The sequence below is a fragment of the Phascolarctos cinereus genome, unplaced genomic scaffold (genome assembly GCF_003287225.1).
Source record: "Phascolarctos cinereus isolate Bilbo 61053 unplaced genomic scaffold, phaCin_HiC Scaffold_1;HRSCAF=81, whole genome shotgun sequence".
NCBI lineage: Eukaryota > Metazoa > Chordata > Mammalia > Diprotodontia > Phascolarctidae > Phascolarctos > Phascolarctos cinereus.
Window position 1 is genome coordinate 53,062,383 of NW_027555514.1, and position 27,899 is coordinate 53,090,281.

Here is a 27,899-nt window from a genome sequence, read left to right on the forward strand (position 1 = left end):
CTTTGAGGCTCAAGTGAGATAAATGAGTGTAAAATATACTGTAATCTTAAAGCACTGTATACATAGAGGCTATTATTTTTGATGGTTTGAGAGAATAATTTGTATTTCGACCTAGAGCTTGAATTATTCACATATACTCATTGATGGTAATACAACCAGCAGACCAAGTTATCAAGTCTAGAATTAAATTGGAATTTGATTTCCTAGTGTTAATCTTTCATTACCTAAGGTTTCCAAGAGGTGAAATAATGAAAGATAGCATTAGTCTATTCAGCAATAAGGTCATTAAAAGGTAATTACTTGGAGACATGGCAGAGCAGGAGGAGGGGAAGGTTACTGCCCTAAGTGAAAGAGAATCCTTTTAAATTTTATGATTCGACAATTTTAAAATTCTCTGTTTGGCCTCTGGGATTCAGTCCAGTGGGTTGAGGAGAGGGGAGAGGAAAACCACTTTACATGCTGTTCCATTAATCCTTAAAACTCCATTGTGAAGGCAATTGGACTCCCACAGATCTGAAATCCTGAGGCTTTGAGACTCATCTCTGATCAAGGGAAATGACTACAAGATTGAACTACCAGAGTCAACTATTTTGAGTGATTAAAATAACTTAGATGAATAGCTTTGTCCTCATTTTTCAATTGGCAAAAACAGAAGAAATCAAAACAGCATTTCCACAGACCTCAACAGAAATTACATGGTAAGAGATCCAGGATGAATTCAGGTCCTAAGTCACAGAATTTCAGAGTTGTAAGAGACTTCAATAACTTTCTAGTTCTCTTTTTCAGGACTTCTCACCCACTTTTGGTATCTACCTGACTCACCCAATTCTCACCTGGGGCTCCAAGAAGCTGTAGTATGCACAGTTGGCATACCTGGTAAACCTGTGTCTGCAGAGAGGCTAAACCAGGTAAAGGGTAACCAACAGTTCTCAAACCCAGTGAGTTAGGGGGATGTGTACCATGCATGTGAAGATGTTGCCCCATAGAATGGGCAGATGAGAACAATATATTCCACTGGTCACGAAGATGGCTGGAGAAGGCACTGTAGGTCATCCACTGCATCCCAGGCCATCACCAATTGTCCAAGACTTTTGTCTTGCCAATCAACTTCAATGACTGGGAGAGAGTGAGGCTGACAACTTTGCACAATTCTGCCTCACTTAAACCCAACTCATGTACAAATCAAGACATCACCCTGTGATGTCATTGGTCCTCTTGAAAATGAAGGATGAACAGCAGTTCATCCTTTATTTGAAAGAATTAGTCACTATTATATATTTCATAAATGGATATCCATTTGCACTTGTCCATGGTAAATCTAATGAAGAAACTGGCTTTTTGGGGGTTTTGTCTAACTCCTAGATTGCCCTTCAATTGTTTTCTTGCCTCCAGTTTGGCAATTTGAAATTCTTTTTTCCTCATTTATATTTATGCCTGAATTTTTTCTATTGCCCTGAAAGAGGTAAAGTGCCTGCAGAAGTATCCAGCTTATTTCTAGAACATCACTTAGGTACTAAGTTAGAGACTGGTCCATCGCTGGTAATGAACGACACAGAAGAGTCAACAATTTTAGTTTCAATTTGCATTAGTATCTGAGAGAAGCAGGTTACAGCATGGTCATATATTTAGAGACCAGTTGGCTGAGCCCACAGCAGTTAGGGCATATACCCCTCCCTACCCTGTATCTGGCCATTGTGGTTTGTGGACCAAGTTTAGAGTCTGGCCACTAATAATAGTTCCATTTAGTTTACATGCATTGGCTGATTAATAAACTTTCACTCCAGCACCTCAAAAATGTTACTTAAAGTAAAAGTTATGTCATAGCTTTTCAATTAAGAGTTATAGGCTATAACTCATTCCCAAAGTGAGGAATAAGAGAAGTACTCAATATACAATATGAATTAGGTATGGGACAAATACTTTTCTCCTACTTATGAAAAGGAATCTAAGAATAAAAGAATCACAGGGCAGCTAGGTGGCACAGTGGATAGAGCACCGGCCCTGAAGTCAGGAGTACCTGAGTTCAAATCCGGCCTCAGACCAAACATTTGACACGTACTAGCTGTGTGACCCTGGGCAAGTCACTTAACCCCAATAGGCAAAGGAAAAAAAGAATCAAAGTGTGCATTAATAGAATGATGAGAACATTAATAACACTTTATAAATATGGTTACAGCGAGTTGGGAGCCTTATTTAAACCTCATGAGAACATAAAGCAGTTTTGAAATATGGATACTTGGGCAATTTACATTTCATCTCATTTGGACACCGTCCAATTAAACAGTCAAGCTTGATTATCTTTCCAGTAGCTGCTCTCTCTAACATACTTCTCCTCCTTCTATAACTGTGACCAGCTACTCTGGTGGATGGTGTGCTACCACACTTTGTAGATCCCTGGACCTTGCCTCCAGCATTGTCAGTCAGCAAGCATTTATTAAGTGCTTACTATATGCCAGGTACTGTTATAATGCTGGTGATACATAGTGAGACAAAAGCAGCTCTTGCCCTCAAAGAGTTTGCATTCTGATGGAGGATAGATGCAAATAACAGTGTATATACAAGATAAAAACAGGGGCGATAGAATGTAATCTTGGAGGCACTAAGTGGCGATGATGGAGGCCTCTTGCAGTAGGTGGAATTTGAGCTAAGTCCTGATGGAATCCAAGGAATCTAGGAGTGAAGAGGAAGAGCTTTCCAGGCATGTGAGACAGTCAATGCAATTACTTGGGGTCAGGAGGTGGAGTATTGCTTGTGAGGAACAGCAAGAAGGTCAGCATGGCTGAACCATAAAATAAATGAAGGAGAGAAAAGTATAAGAAGATAGGAAAGATATTACAGGTCAGGTTGGGAAGGGCTTCAAATGCCAAACAGACCATGTTCTATTTGATGTGGGAAGAGGAGGGAGAAGGTGGTAATAGTGAGCCACTGGAGTTTAAGTAGGGGAAGGTAGCAACATAGTCAGACCTGTGCTTTAGGCAAATCACTGACAGCTGAATGGAGGATGGATGAGAGCGAGGAGAGAATTGAGATAGGGAGATTATAGGCAATAGGCTATTTGTGTAATAGTCTACACATGAGTGATAAAGACATGCATCAAGGGTGTGGCTTATGTGAGCAGAGAGAAAGGGATACATACAAAAGATGCTGTGAAAGTAGAAATGATAAGACTTGGCAACAGATTGGTGATACATATATACACACATACATACATATACATATATAATACACACATATGTGTATATATACACACATAATACATACATGTGTGTATATATATATACATATATACATATATATACATATATACGTATATATGTGTGTGTGTATATATATATATATATATATATATATATATATATATATATGTATATTTAGAGAGAGAGAGAGTGTAGAGCTGAAGATGACACCAAGGTTGGGAAGACAGTGGTGGCCTCAATAGTAATAGGGAAATTCAGAAGTGGAGTGGGGTTTGGAGTGGCAAGATAATGAATTTTGTTAATGGATATACTGATTTAAAGATGTTGATGGGACATGGAATTTGAGATGACTAAGAATCAGTTAGTGATGTGAGACTGGAACTCAGGAAAAAGATTACAGCTAGATCTGGGAATCATCTATGTGGACACATAGGACCTGATGAGATCATTGCTAAGTAAAAAGAGAAGCCCCAGCAAAAATGTCTTGGGAGACACAAGTAGTGAGGATAGTCTAGATTCAACAAAGGAGACCATGAAGGAACACCCAGACATGTAGAAGGAGATTCAGGAGAGAACAGTATCAGGAAAACCTAGTCTCTTCCCATTAGAATGTGAGCTCTTGATATCAAAGACTGCAGTATTTTTGTTTTTGACTTTTCTTTGCATCCCCAGCACTTAGGACAGTGCCCGGCACATAGGGAATGCTGCTGACTTGTTGACACACTTATTGACTTATGTAGGAGAAGAAGGTAATCAAAAGTGTCAAAGGCTGGAAAGTTCAAATAGGATGTAGACTCCTAAAAAGCCTATTATTAAACTTGGCGATTAGGAAATACTTGGTAACTTTAAAGAGAACAGCTTCAGTTGAATGATAAAGTCAAAAGTCAGATTTCAGAGGATGGAGATATGTGTGAGAAGAGAAATGGAGGCACAGAATGGCTTTCTCAAGGATTTGGTATGAGATGCTGGTAGCTAGCAGGAATAGTTCCACATTTCATGTTACATTACGTAAATGCTGATGTCAAAGTCTAAAACTGAGATGGTTAATTTCTGTAATTTAGAAAAACATCACCACCAAACTTTAAAAAGAGCAATTTGCTGAAGGCTTAACTGCCAGTACAACAGAGCACATAATCAGAATGAGCAACAGCCTAGAGATATTAAGAACATTCCTAATGTGTTGCATCAAAGTGCCTACATAAGCTAAATTCAAGACATTTTTTATTGTCAAGAGGCACAAGTACATGGTTACATTTCCATATGGATTTTTGCCAACCATCATAAATAACAAAGAACTCATAAACAATTCCAAAAGGCAGTGTGTCAGGCAGATGGTATTTTAGGGGAGGAAAATTAAAAGTACTAAGCATAGTCATACCTTGTGTACTCCTGCTGTTCTGAACTCACTGCTGTCTTAAGCATGTATAGGGCTTATGATTTTGCTCTATTCCCAAATGGGATCCCATACAAAATAATGCATTATAACACCTCATGCAAAGAAACCAGTATTTCAATTGTAATTGGCATTGAGAAGGACATTTTGGAACAGAAGATTAGCCCCCAGAAGGTAGTAATAATGTGGTATGGATTATGTACAATGATTAGTACACATGAATACTCAGTTGTTTGCCATTTTAGTAGGTCTCTGAGGGTTTCAAGAAAGCCAAGTTGTAGACAATTAGTCTATTCTTGGACATGATGGTCTGGGTGAAGAGTCCTTCTAGAACTGTCTTAATTGACATGCACTCGCTTGGACTGTTACCGAGCAAAGGAACTCCCCAAAGGTTGGAGACTATAGGTTAAACCCAGCCTAAAGCCCAGTGTGCATCCAACTTTGTTTTCATTGGCTTCCAGGGAGCTCAATAAGCATCTTGGTGCATTTTGTTGTGTTAAGTTTGTGTGCAAGTTGATGGACCATTGTCCTATCTCCTAGAGGTGAGGGTAGGGGTGGTGCATAATATGTTGGTCTATATTGCATGCTTATAAACATGAAATCTCCCCATTGAAAGTACAAAAACAGAATATGAAATATGTGTTAACATAAAGTTGTTTGTTGCATATGAAACAAAGCACATCAAACATGCCATCTGTCTTTCACCTGGTATTTTATTTGTGACAAGGTAAATAGGTACATGGAAAGCTTAGCCAATATACACATATCTATTTAACAGTGATTGCATTCTTAGAATGGGGTTTCAATGGCATCCTAGCATTTGCTTTACTGTTTTGCAGACTATCCAATTTTCATGCTTACGGGCTTTCCAAAGTTTATAAAACTTAATTGGCCCATTTTTTGTGTCTTCAAATTAGCTGCAAGAATGAAAAAGGTATGAAAATTGTAATATGCAAGCATGTTACAGATTTTCAAGCCATTGACATTGCTATAAAGGGAAAAAATTATTCATCATTCAGTCTATTGTTTTGTGCAGGGAATGGATGCCCAGTAAACGCTATTCTGGGCTGATTCACCTTACTTCATTTCATGTGATCCTCTTTTTCTATGCTGGTTTCACTCACTTCCATTTCTGGAAGTGGCAGATGGGGATCATGTACATCTATGACGCCATTCTGCGGCCTATTCCTCAGGAGACAGAACATTTCAACAGCAATGTTCATCTGCCAGGAAGAGGCCTTCAATTTTCTCTGAATAGTCATAGTCCACAGCAAAGTCAATGTCCTCATGCCTCTCTTTCCAAGCACTTTTCTCCTCTCTTGATAGTTCTACCATTGCCCAGGCTATCTTCAAACACAAAATCATAGATTGTTAGGCCTGGGGGGGCACCACAGAGTTAGAATGAAAATCACAAGAGCCAGGCTTAGCCCTTGCTCTACCACTTATTATGTACGATCCAGGGCGACTTTTCTGAGCTAGTTTCTTCTTCAGTAAAACAGTAGTTGTGAGGGGCAGCTAGGTGGCGCAGTGGATGGAGCACCGGCCCTGAAGTCAGAAGGACCTGAGTTCAAATCCAACCTCAGACCAAACACTTGACACTTAACTAGCTGTGTGACCCTGGGCAAGTCACTTAACCCCAATTGCCTAAAAAGGAAAAAAAAATACAAAAACCGGAGTAGTTGTGAGGGTCGAATGAGATAGGGTATTGCAATTTGCAACTTTGAATCTGTTATTATTGTTGTTTAGTCAAAATGAATCCCAAAGAGGCTGAATGAATGGCCAGGGCCATCCTGGGCCAAGCCCTTACTCTTAGATATCTGAAATATCTTCCAAGGTGTTATTCATCCCAGCATCTACATTTTCCTAAGGGTCCTTGGAGACATAAAAGCTTTCTGTACTTGAAAGAAAGCAGAACTAGTGTACCTTTGCATTCACATGACATAGGTGGCCCAAGATCAGGAATCCCTGTTTCTAGAAGGCATTTCATCAGAGCAGAATCCTTAAATAAAGGCTCTGAGACTATAACTGACACTTAAAACCCCTTAGGGGATGGGTTGAAACCCTAAAACTCCTTAACACCATTGTGATTTTAATCCACCGACACTAGAAACTAAACTTGACTTCTTGACAGCAGAGCTCTCCAGCCCACTACCGTGGGAGAGTCAGGAGAAATAGGAAATAAACCTTTTGCTCAAAGCAACAGTGGGTTACTCCACGTTCCTCTCATTTGGTTTCTAATGAAATTTTACAGCTGTAGCCAAACGGCTCCCTGCCAGGCTGAGGAATGACTTTTTTTTTTAATTGAGTATCTGCAACTTTGGCTCGTCTTTCAAATAAAGTGTGATTGTTCAAACCGTGATACAAATTTTCCAACTGTATTGCAGACTCAAGGCTTTCTGTCAACCTTGTCTGTTTTACTTGTTCCATCAGTATATTTCAAAAGGTTTTTTCTTCTTAGAAAACAAACAAAAATTAATGCCAGTGTAAACATGCTAGAGATACATATGTATACAAAGTATTGCACGTAAAATTTGTATTTCTTAAAAGTGATATTTCGGAATAATAAAAATAATACAAAATTGTGCAGATGATGTGAATTAATTTGGCTGGTTAATCCTAGTTTATCAATGACAGTATTATACATAATGATAGAATATTTATATGTAGGTTTTTAAAAATCAGGTTTTTTGTGGGCATTCAATTCAAAATGAATACAGAAAAACAGTTTAATAAAACTTCAGTACTAGAAGCTCTCCAGGCTAACCTCAAAAGTGAACAGCAAAAAGCACATAGAATTTGGAGAGCTAACTGAGAAAGTTATAACTTACAAATTTTTTTAAGAGACACTTTTCTTCCAATGTCTATACCAGGTCTGTATTATTTTATGCTTCCCTTCTATTCATGGTTGATACATGTTTTCTATGTGTTGATGATACAAGCTGGTAGTAAAAGTAGATATTTAAATTAAAAAGTATTGTTGTAGCTTCCAAACCTTCCTTAAACATACTGAAATAGTCTAAGAGGGCTGTTCATTTTCCCTCCATTAATTTACTATTTCTTACAAGTGGTAGAAAACCCACAATGATGAAATCCACTTTACTACTGAAGTAGCATTGTGGGATTTTAAAAATACTTACTGTTAAGTAAGTTAGTGAAGATAAAAAAAAAAAAGTAAAAAATCCTTCACTGAAGTCGTACTTATGATGCCTCTTTCTGGCTTGAAGGTGAACTGGGTTTCTCAAAGAATACAGTAGTAGAATTCAAGATGTGACAGGTTTAGCCAAGCTAAAAAGGCTTTGTTCACAGGCCTAGACATGGATGGTGCTGATGTCTTCCTAGGGCTAGCCTAACTAAGCATGGAAAGGCTCATTATTGGGATGGTGGCCATCAAGTGAGGAACATTTTCACCTTAGCAACTCAAGAAAGCAGTATATGAAAGCAGAGTTGTGATTCAAGGAGCTGGAGGCAGTTCCCACACCAAAAGAAAAGATTTTTGAAATGTTGATGTATTACTATAACTTAAGCACACGCTCACACCATGAAGAGAGTGTTTTGAAGTATCATGACATATTGTGAACTGATATAACTGAAAGTACAAGGGAAAAAAATCCAAAAGAATATGCAGCATTAAGGCAGCCATGAATCTTTGGATGGTGGGTATAAAGCTAATGCCGACAGGTACGAGAAGATACAGTACTATGTGCGGCTGAGTCTTAGAACTGATTCTCTTCTCTCTAAAATATTGTATACATTCTGTTACTCCTCTAAAGAAGCATTTTTGTGGGATGACATCTTTGCACAATGTACTTTTCTTCTTTGTGAACTGAGCAAATGATTTTCAAAAGTGGATAATGACATCCTGATATCTGGGTCCTTTGACATCCCAGATGTCAAACTACAGAGGTGGGAAAAATAAATAACTCGCTACCCCCACTTATAAGTTTATCTTTGTAGCTTTAAAAAGTACTTTCACAGTACCAACAACATATTGCTTGTCTCCCTGAGTCACAGTTTCAGAAGCAATGTTTCTTTTCCATAGGGAGGTGTTGAATAATCTGCTTGATACAGTAGTGTTCGAAGGCTTGTGCACTCGTTCACCTTCTAGATTCCACAGCAACTCAGGAATTTCATCCTTGCAATTCTAGAAAGCAATTAAAGCCATCCCACACAGTCCTAAGTATCTAACAAATCTAGAACATTGGGAGCAAAACAACAACAAAACTCTCCCCATTCATGGGTCTATTTTGATGAAGGTCTTTTCTCAAAGGGATCATGCCCATCACATGGTGAGTTCCCAAAGTACTAGAAAATTCAAATGGCATCAACATGGTGCCTGCTGGTTCCATGGCGGCTGGGTTCAGTCTCTTTCTTTCAAACTGAATTGGTGGTTTTTTTTTTCATGCATCAGGAACCTTGTCATTTGTTAATTGCTCTCTATCAGCCATATCATCCTGAGGAGGTCTTGCTCGGTCAAAGAATCCACACTACCAAAAAAAAAAAAAAGACAATTGGATATATACACAAAGGCTTTGCTGAATTGAAAAAAAAAGAATGCATTCTCCATTGGAAGTGGAGTCCTACATGCCAAAGAATATCTGGTAGCAGGGATCTACAGGAGTCAGCTACTACCAAACTGTAAGAGTCATTGTTAAATTTTTAGTATTGTTAATTGTTAAATTTCCACCTTGGAAATCAGCAAATGCTACAAATCAGGGCTTGATTTATTGTTTTCTTGATTATCTAGGCTTAAAAAAAGGGATAGAACAGTATTAAAATACAGATTAAATTTAAAAGTGTGTCTTGCTTTTTTGAGAGCTGATTGTTAAATATTTACTAGCATAGCCCTACCTGGTAGTGCCTTTAATATTTATAAAAAAAAAAACCACCTTTGCATTTAAGCTAGTTAATGAAAACATGTATATACAGATATGCACATATACATGGGTATAAACATTAGACCAGGCCTGTGATTTCATCAGGGAGTTACTCTCTTTACCAATGTAGACAAAGAGATATATCCATAATAACCATTTATTAAGAACCAGTGCTCTTATCAACTGCATCACCTAGCTGCCCCTGATCAATACCTTTTCTGCAACTCTTAGTCTTGGACAGGGTTCCTCACATTTTTATGTTCCCTGGAACCCTCTGGCAGTCTGGACCTGGACCCATCTTTTTTGTATAATGTTTTTAAATAATTGAAGGAAATGCTAAACATCAATTAGAGGTTAGTGAAATTAAAGTTGTAATTTTTTTTCCTATCCAAGTTCATGGAACCCTTGAAAGTCACCTGTGGTTAGGGGTTGAGAGACCCTTTGTAAATAACCTTTGTTTTAGAGATTGCTTGGGGGCCCGAAGAGGTAGTGACTTGCCCAGGGTCACACAGTCAGTATGGGTCAGAGCTACAACTTGAATCAACCATCCTGACTATTAGGCCAGTTCTCCATCCACTCTTCCATATATGTATATATCTCTACTCTTCTCTCCTCTCCACTCATCCCCTCCTATCTTCTCTTTTCTCTCTTCCTTCCTCCAGTGTTCTAGGCTGTCAGTTGGAGAGCTGTATGCCATCTCCCAACAGAGGGGAAGCCCATTCTTAGATTTAGATTTTCAGTACAGTGGAAAAGATAACTTCTTTCTTCTTCATCTAACCCTCCCCTACTTTTGACTGATATGTAGCAGTAGAGGGTCCTTTGTTTTTCATTTCTTCTCCTAGATTTTGAGGTCTACTTCAGTTCCATGTAGACCTCCACATATTTTTATGGGAAAAATGCAAAACCTCCACTAATGTTATTTTCTTCTTGTCTTGAAGGTGAGCAAAAATGATTGCTTATTGACTGTTTGCTTAGAGAGAATGAATCTCCCTTGGTTTTTTTTTGTTTGTTTTTTAATTTTTGTTTTTTGGTTTGGCTAGGCAATGGGGTTAAGTGACTTGCCCAGGGTCACACAGCTAGTAAGAGTTATGTGTCTGAGGCCGGATTTGAACTCAGGTCCTCCTGAATCCAGGGCCGGTGCTCTATTCATTGCGCCATCTAGCTGCGCCCTATGAATTCTCCCTTGGAATAAACTGTTGGCTTGGCTGTAGGCTCTCGCCTCCACATTTCAGCGTATTTGAAATATATTCAACATATATGAAATATATTCACATAAATTTCAAGGTATGAAGGAAAGGATTAGGCTTGTTATCTTACCCATAGACTTTAAGTGTTGGAAGAGATCTTTGGGATCAGCTAGCCCAAGCTCCTCCTTTCTTTTTTCAGGGAAGTGAAGCAAGGAAACAGAAAACAAGTTGCCCAAGCTCACACTACTTATGGTAAGTAGCCAGGTAGGATTTGAACTCAGATCTGCGTACCTCTTAGACCTTTCCCACTATAAATCACACAGCAATTTAGTGGTAAGAGATGGTTTGCAGCTATATCCATTGAATTTCCAAACAGTGCCTTTTCCAGGAGACTATATGCACTTCTATAGGAAGGTTCAAGTGAGTCCAAATTTTTAATGACAGGATTATATTTTGTTGTTTCTCCATTCAGTTTGCTAGGTTTAGCTTGTAACTAAAGCCTTCTTTTTCTTTTTTCCTTTCTTCTCGTGTAAATTTAAATGTCACTCCTGTCAATTATCTGGTTGTTGATACAGGACCTTAACTAATGCTCAGTCTCTGAAAATATTGTTGTCATTAAGTATATAACACAATAGGAAGGACAATTTCTATAGGTTTGAAAATAGCTTATGTTACAGGATGGCATAAGACATAAGCAAATATTATTCATCAAGACAATGAATTGCTTTGCTCTTTTTTATAATCTTGGTGGAATTTTATTTTGGGGGGATTCCCTTTCTGACAAACTCAAATGTTCACAGTAAACAAGAAGTGAAATGCCCATAGACAGTCAACACAAGATATTTGTTAGGGGGCATAGAAGTTAGAGGGTAGCAGTGGTGAAGAATCTAGTCATCCTATCAATCTTTTACAGGCTGGAGAGAAGCCCATTATTCAGATGGAGATCAAACATGGATGATGTCCCCTCTGGCTAGGTCTAAATAAAGCCAAGACCCCCACTGACGTATTGTTTGTTGTTTTTAAAAGAGAATGTATTGTATTTGTAAGACACCTAGAACAGACAGAAATCGGCTGGGATGTGCTTTGCATTAGTTATTACCATAGTAGTGGTGTTTGTGATGGGGTTTCTATTTTGGAAAGTAAATCGAGACAGAACTTGGCATGGCTGTAGGATGTCCTGCCAAAAATTAGTTCCTATTGTAGACCACTGGAGTAAATCACGATAAAACACACATAAGGGAAATCTGAGATTGCTTAATAGTGACACAGGCTAAAAGCATCTACATTTTTGTAAAAACATCATTGCCGTTCGAAGAGTTGTTACTAAATTTGTAACCTTGTTGGCCTAACTGACATTCAAAGGATCACATCCAAATTGGCCTGTACTGAAGGCAATTATTTAATTGGCTTTAAAACCTTCAAAACATTAGGGACAGGATCATGTCAACAAAAAACCAAGGACCCAGGTAAATTACACAAGAAAATGTCTTTGTTAGGACATCATCATTCTCAGCGCTCCAGAAAGGAGATGCCTGGTCTTGGATAACAAAGCCAAGATCCCTCACAATTCATTTACAACTAAATTCCCAATGTGAAAGCAGGCACTAAACCACAGCAGTCTCCTTAAATATCAGTTCCACAAGCATATTAAATTTGCCAAAGCTAACAAGATACGTGATAAACGCTCCTTTTATGCTCCTCTGAAGAGTTAAGGATCACAGCAGTTCAATGTTAAACAGTCACTGTCTTTCTAAATTCTTTTGACAAGTTTCACCACTCTATAGACCAAAGGAAGAAGGAAAATGATTAAAAAAAAACAACCAAAGACTTACTTTCCATAAGGCTAAGGTCAGAAGGGTGAGGACCAGTAATCCAAGAAGTATGGCTAATATGATAACCCATAATGGGATTGAGAAGGAGACATTTGGAGTTGCCCAGATGACTGATGTTCTAATCTGAAATGAAAAGTGAGACAAATAAACTTTAATTTGAAAATTAATTCACACAAGGAAGCAGCGATCAGCCAAAAATGTCAGGGAAAGATCATGGACCCAAACGAAACATTAGGATAACTGGATACACTTCAAGTGAGTTGGTCACTGGGTTCTTTCCAAAAACATAAAGTGTAAAAAGCCAGCTCAGGAATTACGGTGGTTACCTTGTTATCCCCATTAGGGGAAAGTGTAAGCTCATCACTGAAGCATTAGAGTGGAGCCATGTCTCTGGGACTATTGAACAATCAACTAGGCTACAGAGGAGAAACTGACTGTCCAATTCACTTTTAAGCATCACTTCTTTCTGAACTGGACCAAACACTTCATGAAACAATGGAACTACCAGGGCCCAGTTCCACATTTGCGATGACAAGGGGTTTATCCTACATAGACTAAAGGCCTTTCTTGGGAAAACATCTGGGTTCCTTCAATGTGTCCTACAATAAAGGAATGGAGTGCTGAACACTGAGTCAGATAGAACTGGGTCAAAGTCTGGCCTCTCACATTTAGTAGCTGTGAATTTGATTTCAATTCCTGGGAAAATTCTAGAACAGAAGACGGTTAAAAGGATGTTTGATAACAGCTAGATAGGGAAGTAGGGATTATAAAGAGCCAGTCTTGTGTCATCAAGATTAGATTTTGCCAGACTCATATTGTTTTCTTTTTTTGATTGGACTGCTAAACAAGTAGAAAGGGAAAATGCTTGGGATATAATTTACCTAGAACAAGGGTTCTTAGCCTGTGGTCTGTGGATAGATCTCTGGGTGTCTATGAACTTTAAAAAAAAAGTATTTTGTTAACTGTATTTCCATATAATTGTTTCCCTTTGAGACCCTACATATTTTATGCAAATTATTCTGAGAAGGCATCCCATAGGTTTTACCAGCTTGCTAAACGGTCAAGAACCACTGACTTTTATTTTCACAAAGCCTTTCATGAAGTCTCTCATATTATTCTGGTCAAGAAGATGAAGAGATTTAGATAAGATGATTAATATAATCAGAAGGGGTTAGATGCCTGGGATCAAAGGGTAGCTCCTAATGGGTCATGCCGCCTCCAGGGAGGCCTCCACTGAGGTCTTCAGTGGACTATATATTTCTCCCTATGCTCTTTAACATTTTATCAGTGACCTGGATAAAATCATAGATGCCATGGACAAATTTTCAGATGGCACAAAGCTGGGAGGGATAGCTAACACACTAGACCAGAGGTGTCATACATGTGACCCATGGGCTCCATTTACAGCCCATCACAATATTGAGTGTGACCCACATTAGATAGACATGTAATTAAGAGATATTTAACAAAATTAAAAAACAGAATATAGATAATGTTAATATATAGTTTTCTAAGTCAATATGCAGCCTGAAAGGATCCTTATGTATGGTTTAGTACCACCCCCACCCCCCGCAACGTTATTTGAGTTAAACACCACTATACTGGATAACAAGATCAGGATTAAGAAAGGTCTTTATACTGGGATAGCTCTAAGTACATGAAATTCATTAGGGATGAACGTAAAGTCTTGCTCTTAGGTACAAAACAACCAATTTCACGAGTATAGGCATGGTTGAGGCAGCTTTTCTGAAAAAGATCTGACTGTAAACTCAGTATGATTTAGCAGTATGGTTATGGCAGCCAAAAAAACACCAATGCCATCTTTTTTATTTATTATTTATTTATTGGCTAGGCAATGGGGTTAAATGACTTGCCCAGGGTCACACAGCTAGTAGGTGTCAAATGTCCGAGGTCATATTTGAACTCAGGTCCTCCTGACTCCAGGGCTGGTGCTGTATTCACTGTACCACCTGGCTGCCCCAAAATCAGTGCCATCTTGAGCTGTGTTAAGAGAAGCATAGATTCCAGAAATTGGGAGGTGATGGTTCCACCATACTTTGTCATCATCACGTCTAATCTGAAGTATTGTGTTCAGTGAATAAAGACATTGATAGACCGGCAAGTGTCCAGAGGAGGACCTCCAGGATTGTAAAAGGCCTTGAGACCATGCCACATGAGGATCAGTTAAAAAAATTAGGGATATTTAACCTGGAGGAATAAAAAAGACTGGAGGAAGGGAACATAGTAATTATGTTCAATTCTTTGAAGTGCTTTTATGTGGAAGACATATGTGATTTGTTCTTTTTGGCCAAAGGACCAGGGGAAATGAAGAGACATTGCAAAGAAGAAAATTGAACTCCCCGCCCCACCCCGGAAACAAAATAAAACTTCTTATCTGCTTGAGGTGTCCTCATTTGGAATGGGCTTCGCCAAGAGGAGGTGGATTCTCCCTCCTTGGAGGTCTTTCTCCAAGTAGAGGCTGTAATATTTCATGCCACAATAACCTCAACTTTTTTTTTTGGACAGATTTATTAAAATAGTAGATGAGGGGAATACGATGGAGATAGTTTACCTAGGTTTTAGCAAAGCTTTCAGGGACAGGTATGTCATAGCAAGGATTCCTTTTGTGCATGGGTTAGACTAAATGGCCATGGATGATCGATCCCTTCCAACTCTTAAATTCTGTGGTTTTGTGATAATGATCCCCTTACATATGGTGTAGGGCAGGGGTGGGGAGCCTGCGGCTTCGAGGTTACATGTGGCTCTCTAGGTCCTCCAGAATCCCCTTAATAAAAGGATTTGTTCTGTAAAGTTTGGATTCAAAGCCGCACTTGAGGACCTGGAGCACCACATATAGCCTCGAGGCCACAGGTGCCCCACCAGTGGATGGAAGGCCAGTCTTATAATCCGTAAGACAGACTGGTTCTCACTTGAACTTTCAGTGCCTCAGATAACTTTCCAAGATTCCAAAGTGCAGAGCAGTTGAGGATCTGCGTTCTTACAGGAAGCTTCCTCATTGGTATTTCCCTATATCAATGAAATCATATGTCTTAGATAGAAAAAAAGAAAACAAGTTTCTACCTTGCAGAATTGTTGTGAGGCTATAATAAGATAATAATGTAAGTGAAGTACTTTGCAAATTGAAAGGTGTGTTTTTTATTATTAATCTATTCATTGTTTTGTTTTGTTTTTTACTTTTCCTATTAATTTTCCTTTGTAATTACATCACTTTTACAATGGCCTTTGGAAATGAAACTTGCATATCAGCCACTTGTCTTAATGCAAAGCATTTGTACTCCTGGGAAAGTAGCCATCAGTCAAGTGAAGGCTGATTATATGTCAAAATACCTAAGTATCTTAAAATAGATACTTGGAACCAAAATGTTGTCTGCTAAGAAGCTAGGCTCTATAGCCCAGGGTCATTAATTTGAATGTGTGTGAGAAATTAACAAAATTATTTTTCTCTTATGTCTCTAGGTGACTATGACTCATGACACAGGCTTATAATTGTTACATTCTTAAACACTCCCAAGAAAAGGTACTAGGTAGTATTTTTAAAGACACCTAAAGTCACCAGGGTTCTGGGTAGACCTGGGTTCTAGTCTTACTCCTGATACATTTTGGCCTCAATCTATCAATTGTTTTGACATACAATCATAGTGGGCATGCTACACCCTTACAATCTGGTACCACCCTATCCTTCAAGCCTCATCTCATATAGTCACTTCAACTCTCTGGGCCTCAGTTTACTCATGTGTAAAGTAAAGGTGTTGGACAAGAAGCCTTTGAAATCCTTTCTGGTTCTAGATTTAAGATCCTACTCTTTATGTAGGCTATACACAACAAGCAAATTGGACTGCTTTCCATCATCCATTCTTGATTACTTCTCTGCCTTTGATGACACTTTTCTTTTGCCTGAAACGTGCTACCCATCCTTTAAAACCCAGCTCAAACCTCACTTTCTCCATCAAGTCTTATCTGCTCCCCTTCCATTTGTCTTGCAGACTTCTGATGGTACTTCACATCTCTTTAAATCATTTTTGTATTCATTTGTATCACTTTTTTTCCCTCAACATATGTGTCAGGTCCTAATGGAATGAACTTAATTCAATTCCACTCAACAAGCATTTATTTAATGCCTAATATATATCAAGCAGTGGTGATATAAAGGGGGGAAAAAGAGCTCTTGCCTGTGAGTAACTTGTGTTAGAATATTATTGAATGAGTATTCTTCTTTCTTTCCTTTTTTTTTTTTTTAGGCAATTGGGCTTAAATGACTTGCCCAGGGTCACACAGCTAGTAAGTGTCAAATGTTTGGTCTGAGGCCACATTTGAACTCAGGTCCTCCTGACTTCAGGGCTGGTGCTCTATCCACTGTGCCATCTAGCTGCCCCTTCAAATGAGTATTCTTGCCTTCTCCCAGGTGAGACCATAAATTTTGAGATGACGGCGACCTTAGTGAGGTCATCTCCTCCAATACTGTCATTTTCTAGATAAGGAAACTGAGGCCCTGAGAAATAAAGAGACCCACCCAAAGTCAGACAGGTAGCAAAGTCAGAGGTGGGAGCTGAGCTCAGGGCTTCTGCTTACAGATCCAGCATTCTGTGTACTCCATCATGGCAGCAAAGCAAAATCTCAGTGTCATATTTTCCTCGGGCCCTAGCACTGTGCTCTGTAAATGTGCTGAATTTACTTTAGTAGGTTTTCAGAGCCAGAATGGAGTTTAAAGATCTTCTATTCCAATTGTTGTGACCTACCATAGAAGTAAAATTGCAATGGAAAACCCCAAGGATTCTTGCAAATGTTTCTAAAGGCCAAGCTCGTGCCTAATTCTATGTTCTGTGTAATTCCTGGCACAATTCACCAAGCATTTATTAATAAGAGCTCTATGGTGAGACTGGGAACTGATTATTATTCTTTGATTTTTACCTAATTAATTATCTCATGGAAAAATCCAATTGTTTCTTATTCAAGTCATCATTAAGTAAGCAAGCAGATATTCATTCACAAGGAATTAAAATTAAAAAACTGCTATTTTGCTTAATAAAAGGTGAAAGAATAAAATCAGTGGAGTCTATCACATACTTTGGGCAGCTAGGTGGAACAGTTGATAAAGTGCTGGATCTGGAGTAAGGAAAGATTCATCTTCTTCTGTTCAAATCTGGTTTCAGATGCTTACTAGCTGTATGACCCTGGGCCAGTCACTTAACCCTGTTTGTCTTAGTTTCCTCATCTGTAAAATGAGTTGGAGAAGGAAATGGCAAACCACTCCAGAATCCTTGCCAAGAAAACCTCACATGAAGTCACAAAGAGCTAGACATGGCTCAAAAATGACTGAACAAAAACAACATTGGATACTTTGATGGGATTCGTTGCAACTTGGTGACTATATAGAGTTTGATGTAGTGTTTCTAAAACGACAAGAAAAAGCAACACTTTTGAAAAAGGCCAATAAATATTTTGAGAGAGAATATACGTCCTCATAGAAAACTGTCTTTGGACTCAGGAAGACCTGGGTTCTAGTCCTACAGATGACACAATCTGGCCATGTGACCCTGAACAAGGTACTTAACATCTTGGTGCCCCAGGAAACTCTTAAAGACTGTACTTTGCAAAGCAGGGAGAGGAAGCTTATGGGTAGAGGACATTTCCTCAAGGGATACCTATCCCTTCTGATACCAAGGAAACTGCAGGTCTGTTGAGGAAAAGCAAATATTTTGGTCAAGTTCTTTGTGTCCTAGTGCTGAGGTGAGAGTCTTAAGAGAAGACGAAGTAGATGAGAGCATTCTAATATAGAATCATTTAGGGAGCCAGGTTCTCTGAATGTCTCCACCTGCCATTGCCAAGATCCAGATCTGCCCAGTCTTAATGAGATGACTAGGAGTGAGCTCATTCTGTTACTTACTACTCTTCCTTACCCTTCCTTCCTCAAGCGCCCTCATCCCAGGCCTCAGCTCAGGCCTTCTGAAGTCTGAGGTAATCCACATACCATCCGTGCAGGAGATGAAAGGCTTTTTATATTCCTTCTGAGCTACAGTACAATTGCGAGGGAGCCTGGGGCCCTCACCTGCTTCTGGACTTGCCTGCGTGCTCATTTGTATATTTGGTGTAGTCGCTAGTCTGTTGACTTTATTCATTAATACATGCAATCATTCTCTGTGGAAAGAAAAAGTTACTTAATATTGAATTTTTCTTTCATTCTCACTAAAGGGAGTAAAAGAGTGGGCTGAATTCGACTCTGGCCTAAGGTACTTACTGGCTGAGTGACCTTGGACGAGACCCTCGACCTCTGTTTGCCTAAATTTCCTTGACTGTAAAATGGGAAAATGACAGCACCTCTCAGGGTTACTGTGAGGCTCAAACTAGGCATGATATACAGGGTCATGCCCTTCCCCTTCCCTCCAGTGATTGACTAGGGAAGTCAGAGACAAATTTTGGAGAAAGAGTACTTACTTTCTGGGACTATGAGGGAGGCACATGGCAGGCCAGTAGGTGGAACCCTGCCAGTCCATCTGCAGATGGAAGCTGATTAAGTTTAGCACTTAGTGAAATTAAGCTCTATTGTCCGAATGAAATATGGCCTTGAAGTCTACATGCACGTTGAAAGGAAAAGAGCTCAAGCAATCATTATGGTAAGAGCAAGGTCTGCTATTTACTCTGGCTATAAAGACAGAAGACCCCAAAGAAGAGCTTTTTTAAAGTTAGGGACATCGGGGAAACTGTAGAAAGTGCATGGTGAGTCCGGCACCCCAGCCCCTCATGACCTGTTCCAACAGGACAATGCCCTACCTGCAGGAGTATCATTTCTAAAGCTTAGACAATATAACACAGCGTGACAGCATAGGGAAGAAGAGAAATGGCCAACTTTAGAGTCAGGACATGTGACCCTAAGCGAATTATTTACCCTTTCAGTGTCCCATCCAACTCTCTAAGGCCATGAGATATAGGTAAGTTGTTGCTCTGTCCCAGTGGAGAGGATTTCTACACCAAGAGTTTGTCCCCTCCCGATATATGACAAGAACATCAGAAATTAATTGGGATGACCAATGGGGAAGTAATGCTGGAGGTTTGATCAGTAATTCTGAGAAGTGACTTAGTGCCTGCAGATTATGGTCCTTCTGCTTTTGCATGTACCTCACTATTTACATGTTGTCTCCCCATTAGAATGTGAGCTCCTTGAGGGCAGGGCTATTTTTGTCCTTCCTGCTGTCTCCAGAACTGGTGCAGTAGATAGAGAGCAGGGCTTGGAATCAGGAAGACTCATCTTCATGAGTTCAAAGCTGGCTTCAGACACTTACTAGCTATATGACCCCAGACAAGTCACTTAACTCTGTTTGCCTCAGTTTCTTTATCTGTAAAATGAGCAGGAGAAGGAAATGGCAAACCACTCCAATCTGTGCTGAGAAAACCCCAAATGGGGTCACGAAGAGTTGGACATGACTCAACAGCAAGTTAATAAATGCTCGCAGACTGACAAAGATATTCTTCAGTCAGTTTTATCATCTTCATAAAAATTCACTTTGAGCACTCAGCCCTTCCTGATGCTTTTTCTGATTCTTGTTGTTTTGATTATAATTATCTTGCAACCTTGCTGTAGAACACCATGAAGTATAATTAGATTCAAGGCAGGTTTTTCTTGGATCCTACCCAATGGGATTTATTAGCTGCAGTGACAAAGGAACATAATTACAGGACAGACTCGTCAATAATGTTGGTGCTAAAAAAGATTCAAAGGACAGACTGCTAGTAAGGCTTCTCTGAATCATCATCATCATCATCATCATCATCACAAATACTACTCCTCCACGCTAGACCTGCCAACTTTCAGCTGGGGTGATGTGTTGTTAAAACTGTTCCAAGAAGGCAAATTAAAGTTCAATGAAGGGATGTAGTTGAAAATTTAAGGAAAAAAAGAATTAAACACTCTGCCAGCTAAGTGGCTAGTGGGATTTTCTATTTTAACTTTATCTGGAAATTGGGCATTTAAAAAAATCCGCATGGGACGTAAACAATTCACTTAACCTTTTTACTTGCCCCTTAAAAATGTACAGCCACAAGTAGCTTAGACTTTCTCCTAAGGCTACTAAATCATGAACATTTAATCTCCCCTTCATCAAACCTTAAGTCTTTTTTTTTTTTAACAAATAGGGTTAAAAAAAGATCATAAATAAACTTTATTATGATCTCATTTTATTGTTAGACATTTACGATATGTTTTTGTATATTTCGACAAAATACCGACATAGAAGGTAAAAAGCTTCCTTGTGTTTGTAGCCATAATTAATAGTGACATTTGTATTTATGTGCTACAAAAGCCTTGTATAAACAGACTTCATTGGGAGTTACATGGATGTTTAAAAAAAAGTGTGCCAAGGCATCATGGTTACAGCACCAAGAGCACAACCTGTAACATTAGGTAGGATGATGATTTTAGCAGCCACTTGATATAAAGCAAATTGGGGTTGTTCTCACAAAAAAAAAAAAGATGAACAATGAAAAACACCTTAATGATCACATTTCAAAATATTCAGTTCCCTAGCCTGTATACTAGAGGATTTGTACTTTCTCTCTCTCTGTCTCTTTCTCTCCCTCTTTATCCTTCCTTCCCCTTATTTCCCTATCCTACTTCAATTTGGCTCCCTTCAACAATCATATTAAGGACCTATGCTGGGCCAGGGACTATTCTGGGCCATAGGGATAAACAGACCAAACCGAAATAGTTTTCTCAAGAAGCTTACATTCTAAGGGAGCGATACAACATGTATACTATTAAGTAAATACTTAATATAAACACACATATATATATACATATATATATAATGTATATAAATGTATGTGTGTTTGTATATATACATATATGTATGTGTATATATGGATGTGTTTGTGTATATACATGTGTGTGTATATGTATATATGCATACATGTATGTATGTGTGTGTAGATATATGTATATGGAAAGAGAAGAGGAGAGGAGAGGAGAGGAGAATATAAAGGCACCACCGTGGAATGGAAGTTCCAAGGGATGGTAGGAAGGAAGGAGAGAATTCCAGGCATGATGGACAGTCTGCTTAAAGATAAGTGAAATGCAGAGTATCTGAGGAGGAGTAATGCATCATCAACAATGAAAGAAAGGTTGGAGTCAGATTGTGAAGGGCTGTAAATAGCAAACTAAGGAATTTGTATTTGATCCTAGAGGCAATAGGGAGCCACAGTGACACACTCAGGCCTCTGCTTCAGGAGTATGCATTTTGGATCTATGTGGAGAATGATTTGAAGAGCAAAGAGGCTAGAGGCAAGAAGAGCGATGAAGAGGCTTTTGCAACAGACTAGAGGAAAAGTCATGAGGGCAGTAGCCCTTGCAGTCATGTGAGTGAAGAAATGGAGTGAAGATATGTTGTTGATGTAGAATCAAAAAGACCTGACAACTAATTGGATAGAAGGATGTGAGAGAGTGAAAAATTAAAGATGAATGACTCTACGGTCATGGAGTTAGATGACTGGAAGAACGATGGTGATCTCTGCTAAGGCAGGGACATCAGGAAAAGGGATGAGGTCAAAGGGGAAAAATACATTCTATTATGGACATGTTGAGCCTTAGATGCTTATGAGACATTTAGGAGGACTGATTAGGAGACTTTGTCCACGTAAAAATTGAAGATTATAGAGCCCTCTTAGTTGGAATCTCTGGCCTTCTACCACCACCCCTGAAGATGATAACGATCATACATATTAATTGCAATGGATATTGATTTAGATAAAGCTCTAATGTTTTAAAAGTATTATATGGGTATACATATTTGCATGTATGTATGTATTAATGTATGTGAATGTACATATATACAAATATACCCATATTTTTATACATGATTTTAAATACATACATAAACATATATATGTGTGTATATCTATATCTATATATCTATATATCTATATCTATATCTATATCTATATCTATATCTATATCTATATCTATATCTATATCACAACTCAACAACTTCTGAGTCTCACAACAACCCTGTAGGGTAAGTACCATAGATATTACCATTCCCATTTTATAGATGAGGAAATTGAGGTTCAGAGATGATATGTGATTTGGCTATGGCCACAAATCTGGCAAATGTTAGTGAGGGGAATAGGAACTTGGGTCTTCTTCTACACAGTGTTCTATCCACTATACCATATTTCAGATTTAGTTTTCTACTGCTTTCTCTAGTGGTGAGGAATAAGAGTAGGGGTCAGGGAGTTACAGCTATCTATCTATACATACATACATACATACATACATACATACATACATGCATAGATACATACATACATACATATGTACATATGTATATAAAATATTTATGTATATATACACAGACATAATATAAAAGCTTATATAAAATATGCATGTATATGTGTGTATAACATATCGGTGCATATACATATGTACATATACAGCCTAATGGGCCTAAATCTCCCCTTTTGTTGTTAGGAAAGTAAAACAAAACAAAAAATAAGGTATCATGAATATGAAGGGCATTGTTAGATGAATGTTTTTTTTTCTTTTTTCACTTTTCTAGGGTATCTCCAAATGTAATAGACTCATGTGTCCCGTGTTTTTATGTGTATGAGCACACACAATATATACATATACACATATATTCATATATACATATGTGTACACACATACACACACAGAGGAACATAGATATTGAGGTTCAAAATGACCTCAGAGAGAATCAAGGTCAAGTGCCTCACTTGATGAGCATGGCTATGTGAATTGTGAAATGTCAGAGATAAGTAAGGATCAGATGTGATATCTGAACCTTGGTCTTCTGACACCAGCCTATGTGTTTATTTGCTCTCTGTCCCAAGTCTATTTGGGGGGAAAATGGTTAGCTTAGAATTTTAGATCCACAATGGGGACCATATTATAACTTTATAGTTTTTGAAGAGAAGAATTTCTTTTGTATAAGTAACTGCGTTTGAACTCTACCCAAGACATAGACCTTTCTCCCTGAAGCACCAGATGAATTCTACTTTGGTGACAGGTGATAACATCACAGAAGCGCAGAGATCATGGCACTAAAGGGAGTGCTGAATAATGTCTACTGTCAGTTGTGATGACTCAGTTTTCAGACTTAATCCCTTTGCATGATGCTTCCCCTTTTCTCAGCCCTCATCATAACAAATGTTAGACTGCATGAGCGATTCAGTGGCTAAAAACAGAGAGTGGATGGTTGCAAACGAAGGGTCATTTTCTTCAGCTATAAAGCCTATTTAACACACAGGAAATATATAAATTATGACCATGTTGAAAAGGAGTGCAGACTAACCAATCAACCCTTGCCAGAGGGTTGGGAGACAAGCAAATATTAGTGTTACATGTTAGAAAGGAGGAGACCAAGAGGTCAAGTGTCTTGCCTGAGGGTACAAACCAAAGGGCATTTGGCAGAATGTGAATTGGAGCTCTTGCCTTCAACCTATCAACTCGAGTGCATGTTACACTTGAGAGCAAATGATTCTTTCTCACTCACTCACCAAATTTTGGAAATCTGGTATGTTTGGAAAATCAGAATGACAATGTCTTTCAGAGGCAGCACAGATCTTTTTTTTTTTGTTATCTCAAAGCAGAATTCTTTCACCTCATAACACCGAAGGGATGTTCTCACATGTCCCACATTCAGCTTGAGCCTGGAAACAGCTTCATGGACCATCCAGATATTGGGGAACCAGAAATCACTACTATTCCTCAATGTTTCCCCAATAACCTTTGAAGATATTGTGGGCAGTAAATCACTACCATCAAATAATAAACTCCTTTTCTTTTTCTCTGTTTCTCTATTGTGACTGGGAGAAGGATGCTGATCTGATCATTGTGGAGCCCATCTGAGACTTGTGAGAACAGCAGGCAATCACTTGTGCCCCATTCCACCGGATGCTGTAGTATTATTGCCAGTGATTGCTGCAACATGTGTTTCCGTTATTGGGCACATGCTGATCGAAAACAAAGGAGTTCCAATTTCTGTCTTTTGGAGCTTGCAGGCTTTGAAAGCCTCTGAACGAATACTCAATATTAAAAATCAAAACCACCTCTGTTTTCTAGTCTGATCATAAATTAAAAGACACTAGGCATCTGTGAGCAAAAGAAAAAAAAAGTAAGCTAAATGAAGAGCAGGGCATTTGCCCCAAAATACCACTATGAAAATTTTTTTATTAGCTTGTAAAAATCTAAAATGATATGTCTAGACAAGCTTTAGTTGACTTATCCATAAAACATATAGAAAAATGCATTCTCCTTTGTCTCTGGATTTCTCTCTCATGTAAGGGGTGGTGTGGTGGTATGAGGTTGATTGAAGAGCCTTTGATTAATTCTATGAGTTTCCTAATCAACTTGATGACATTACAGGGCAGGGACATTTGTATGGAGGCATCTACCCACAGAGATAGGCATGGGTACTGACAACTTGCTGAGAAAACAAGGGGTACACCTTTGATGGATTCCCAGTAGTTAGGTCCCACTGGCAACTTGAGAGGCAGGAGAATAAAATCTTTTCAGAAAGCTATCTTTCCCATGGTCTATAAAAGTAAGCTATTTGCCTGCCTCACTCTGTTCAGCAGACTGGACCTTCATTATCAGGGAGAATTTCTCTTCTCTTCCCTCTGAGGCGCAATTAATGGCCACTTCGAGAAGAAACACATGGCAAGCCTGCTGTGTTTTCTCAGGTGGCCCAAGGCTTGTCAAATTCCTACTGTCTTTTGCCTTTTTGTTTCCTTTGTGGACACTAGCAAGAGACTAGATTTCCTGAAGAATGTTTTTTTCTGCCCATTCTGCCCATTGATAGTGCTCTTGCAGAGACCTGAGAAGAGGCATCCCAAGAGCAGTCTTTCTAATCGTTGGCAACCCCAAGTTCAAGAGTTCCCAAGTATGAAAAATGGGCATCAACTTCAGATAACTGATTTGAGATCACACAGGTAAGTAAATGGCAGAGACAGGATTTGAATTTGGGGCCTCTAAGGCTTAAATCCACTCAACTTTCCACCAAACCACTCTGCCTTGCCTTAGACCAGAATTGGGCTAAGAAGGGTGTGCTTGTTAATGTTTAACAACATGTTCTCTAGAAAAAAAAATAAATATATGCAGGGCACACTGTTATGTTTAATCTGGATTATTAACATTGTCTGTATCCCTTTCTTAAGTCTTGACAATCACAACAAAATCAAGCCATGATTTGTAGTGTTTGCTGATTTCCGAGGCATAAATGCTCACACTACACACTGCAAATGTAACAGTTGGCTCTCCTGAGCCAGAAGGCGCCAGCTCTAGCACACCACCAGTAAGACACTACATCTATTTAAGATCTTCTTCCTTCAAAAACAACAGTAGCTCAAGAGTAAGAGCTCCTGTCAAAGGTCACAAGTATTTATTTGTTGGATAACCACGGAATGAGCTTTTGGACCTTACCGTGTTTTCCTGTTCCCTGTCTCTGATCATTCTCATACAGCTGTGGGGGAAAAAAAAAGACCTGGCAATGGTGACCCCTCCACCATGCCAAAGCTGGCTTCGCCTAGCAGCACTATACTTGCTTAAGAGAAGAAGAAAGCTCTTTGGGTGGGTAGAGGGCAGAAAGGAAGAATCCCAAGGCTAAGTAATGCATCCAAACCATGGCCTTGATTGGACCAGAATTCAGCTCTCTGGATCCTCCCTTGGTAGTTTATTTCAATTCTATCATTGCTGCCTTTGTAATAGAATAATTCCACTATTACAGGAATACTATGGATTGTTATCTGATCATCCATACTACACACCCAACTCATTTCCTAAAAGAAAACCATAACGTACAGAAAAGCTTATTTCATAAGGTCAAGCTTTTAGAGCTGAAGAGGATCTAAGGAATTATCCAGTACAGTTCTCTCATTTTATCAAAGAGAAGTCAGATGGCCAAAAAGGGAAAAAGACTTGGGCCAAGATTACACAGGGAGTGTCAGTGCCAGAATTTGTTTGTTTTTTGGGCAAACCACAGCTACTAAATGTCAAGTGTCTGAGGGCAGATTTGAACTCAGGTCCTCCTGACTCCAGGGCTAGTGCTCTAGTTGCCCCTCAGTGTCAGACTTTGAATCCAGACCCTCTGACTCCAACTCCAGTAACTGCCTATTAAGGATTTACCACATGCAGGGTGCTAGGAAAATAATCATAGCTATATTGTGCTTCACGTTTTGCAAAATTTATTACATATATTATCTCACATGGTCTTCACAACAATTCTGTGAGAAAGGAGCTATTATCATTGCTCTTCTGAGGCTGAAGCAGATTAAATGATTTTTGCTTAAGGACACATAGCTAGAAAGTGCCCAAGGCAAGACTCAAGGTTTCCCAACTTCAAATACCCATTCACCGGCTAGCTACTTAATAAACAGTCAGTAACTGCCTCAAAGGGCTAATAAAATGCAGACAGCCTGTAAGGAGATACTAATTGTGTCTTTCCCATACCGAGGTTAGGAAAGGGATTCCAGGAAAATTAATTTTAGAAGAGGTTTACATGACATTTCATAAAATCAGATAAAAAGTAATTAAGTTATTTCTCTACTTAAATAAGAAAGTGGTGATTGATCCAAAGAGACCCTTGCATATAATCATGACCACATGAAGAAGAGTAACCAAACCCGCCATTGAATTCACTCAATGTTGGAAGCCAATATTGCAGGATGACACTTACTGCTACTTTTCCTTCTGGGAGTTGTGCTGGCTGGTCATTATACGGCATCCTCTTAACTTCAAAGGACACAATGGAAGCAAGTGAATAGGGGTCATTTTTTCTCTGGAAACACAAAAAGAGGATTAGATTGCATTAAAATATGAAAATCACAGAGTATAAACTGGCATTCACCCAGCTGCTTATGCTTTTCAAGATGTTAATAATAATGTTAACTTAACATTTATGTAGTGTTTGTGGATTTACAAGATATGTAATCACAACCACCCCATGAGGGAGGTGGTATTATATTAACCCCACTTCTAGACCAGGAAACTGAGAATCAGAAAGGTAATGTGATTTACCCAAAATTACATGGCGAGTAAAGTGGCCGAATGAGAATTTGAACTCAGGTCTTCCAACCCAGAGTCCTATGCTCTTTTGGATATGGCATGCTCTAATGGGAAATGATGGCCATAATAAAGATGGCGTAAGTATCAGTGAAATAATTTCACCAAGCTCTGGTTCTGTCCTGTTAGGTGCTCCCAAAATACCTCCTCCTCACAATTAGGGTGTTTTGACATGCTGACAGTCCTTTTTAATAATCATCTGGAAATAGAGCTCATTAGTGCTTTGTACTTTTAAATAGTAGGACAAATGCTTTTTTTTTTTTTGAGTAAATCATCTGCTGTCTTTAAGCTTCTTTCTAAGTATGTTGTTTTTAAGCAATCTCAAACA

At 38.8% G+C, this 27,899-nt stretch overlaps 1 protein-coding gene across 1 annotated transcript in view; it reads right to left on the reverse strand.

Annotated features, from left to right (window-relative positions):
• Positions 1 to 5,285: 5,285 nt before the first annotated feature.
• ITGA8 (integrin subunit alpha 8) overlaps positions 5,286 to 27,899 on the reverse strand; it is a 202,716-nt gene continuing 180,102 nt past the window's right edge. The window contains exons 28-30 of the mRNA XM_020987504.2: positions 27,186 to 27,287; positions 12,484 to 12,606; positions 5,286 to 9,074 (exon numbers count right to left, since the gene is read on the reverse strand). Of these exons, the coding sequence (XP_020843163.1) occupies positions 8,988 to 9,074; positions 12,484 to 12,606; positions 27,186 to 27,287 (312 nt within the window). The 3' untranslated portion in view covers positions 5,286 to 8,987. The remainder of the gene's footprint in view (positions 9,075 to 12,483; positions 12,607 to 27,185; positions 27,288 to 27,899) is intronic.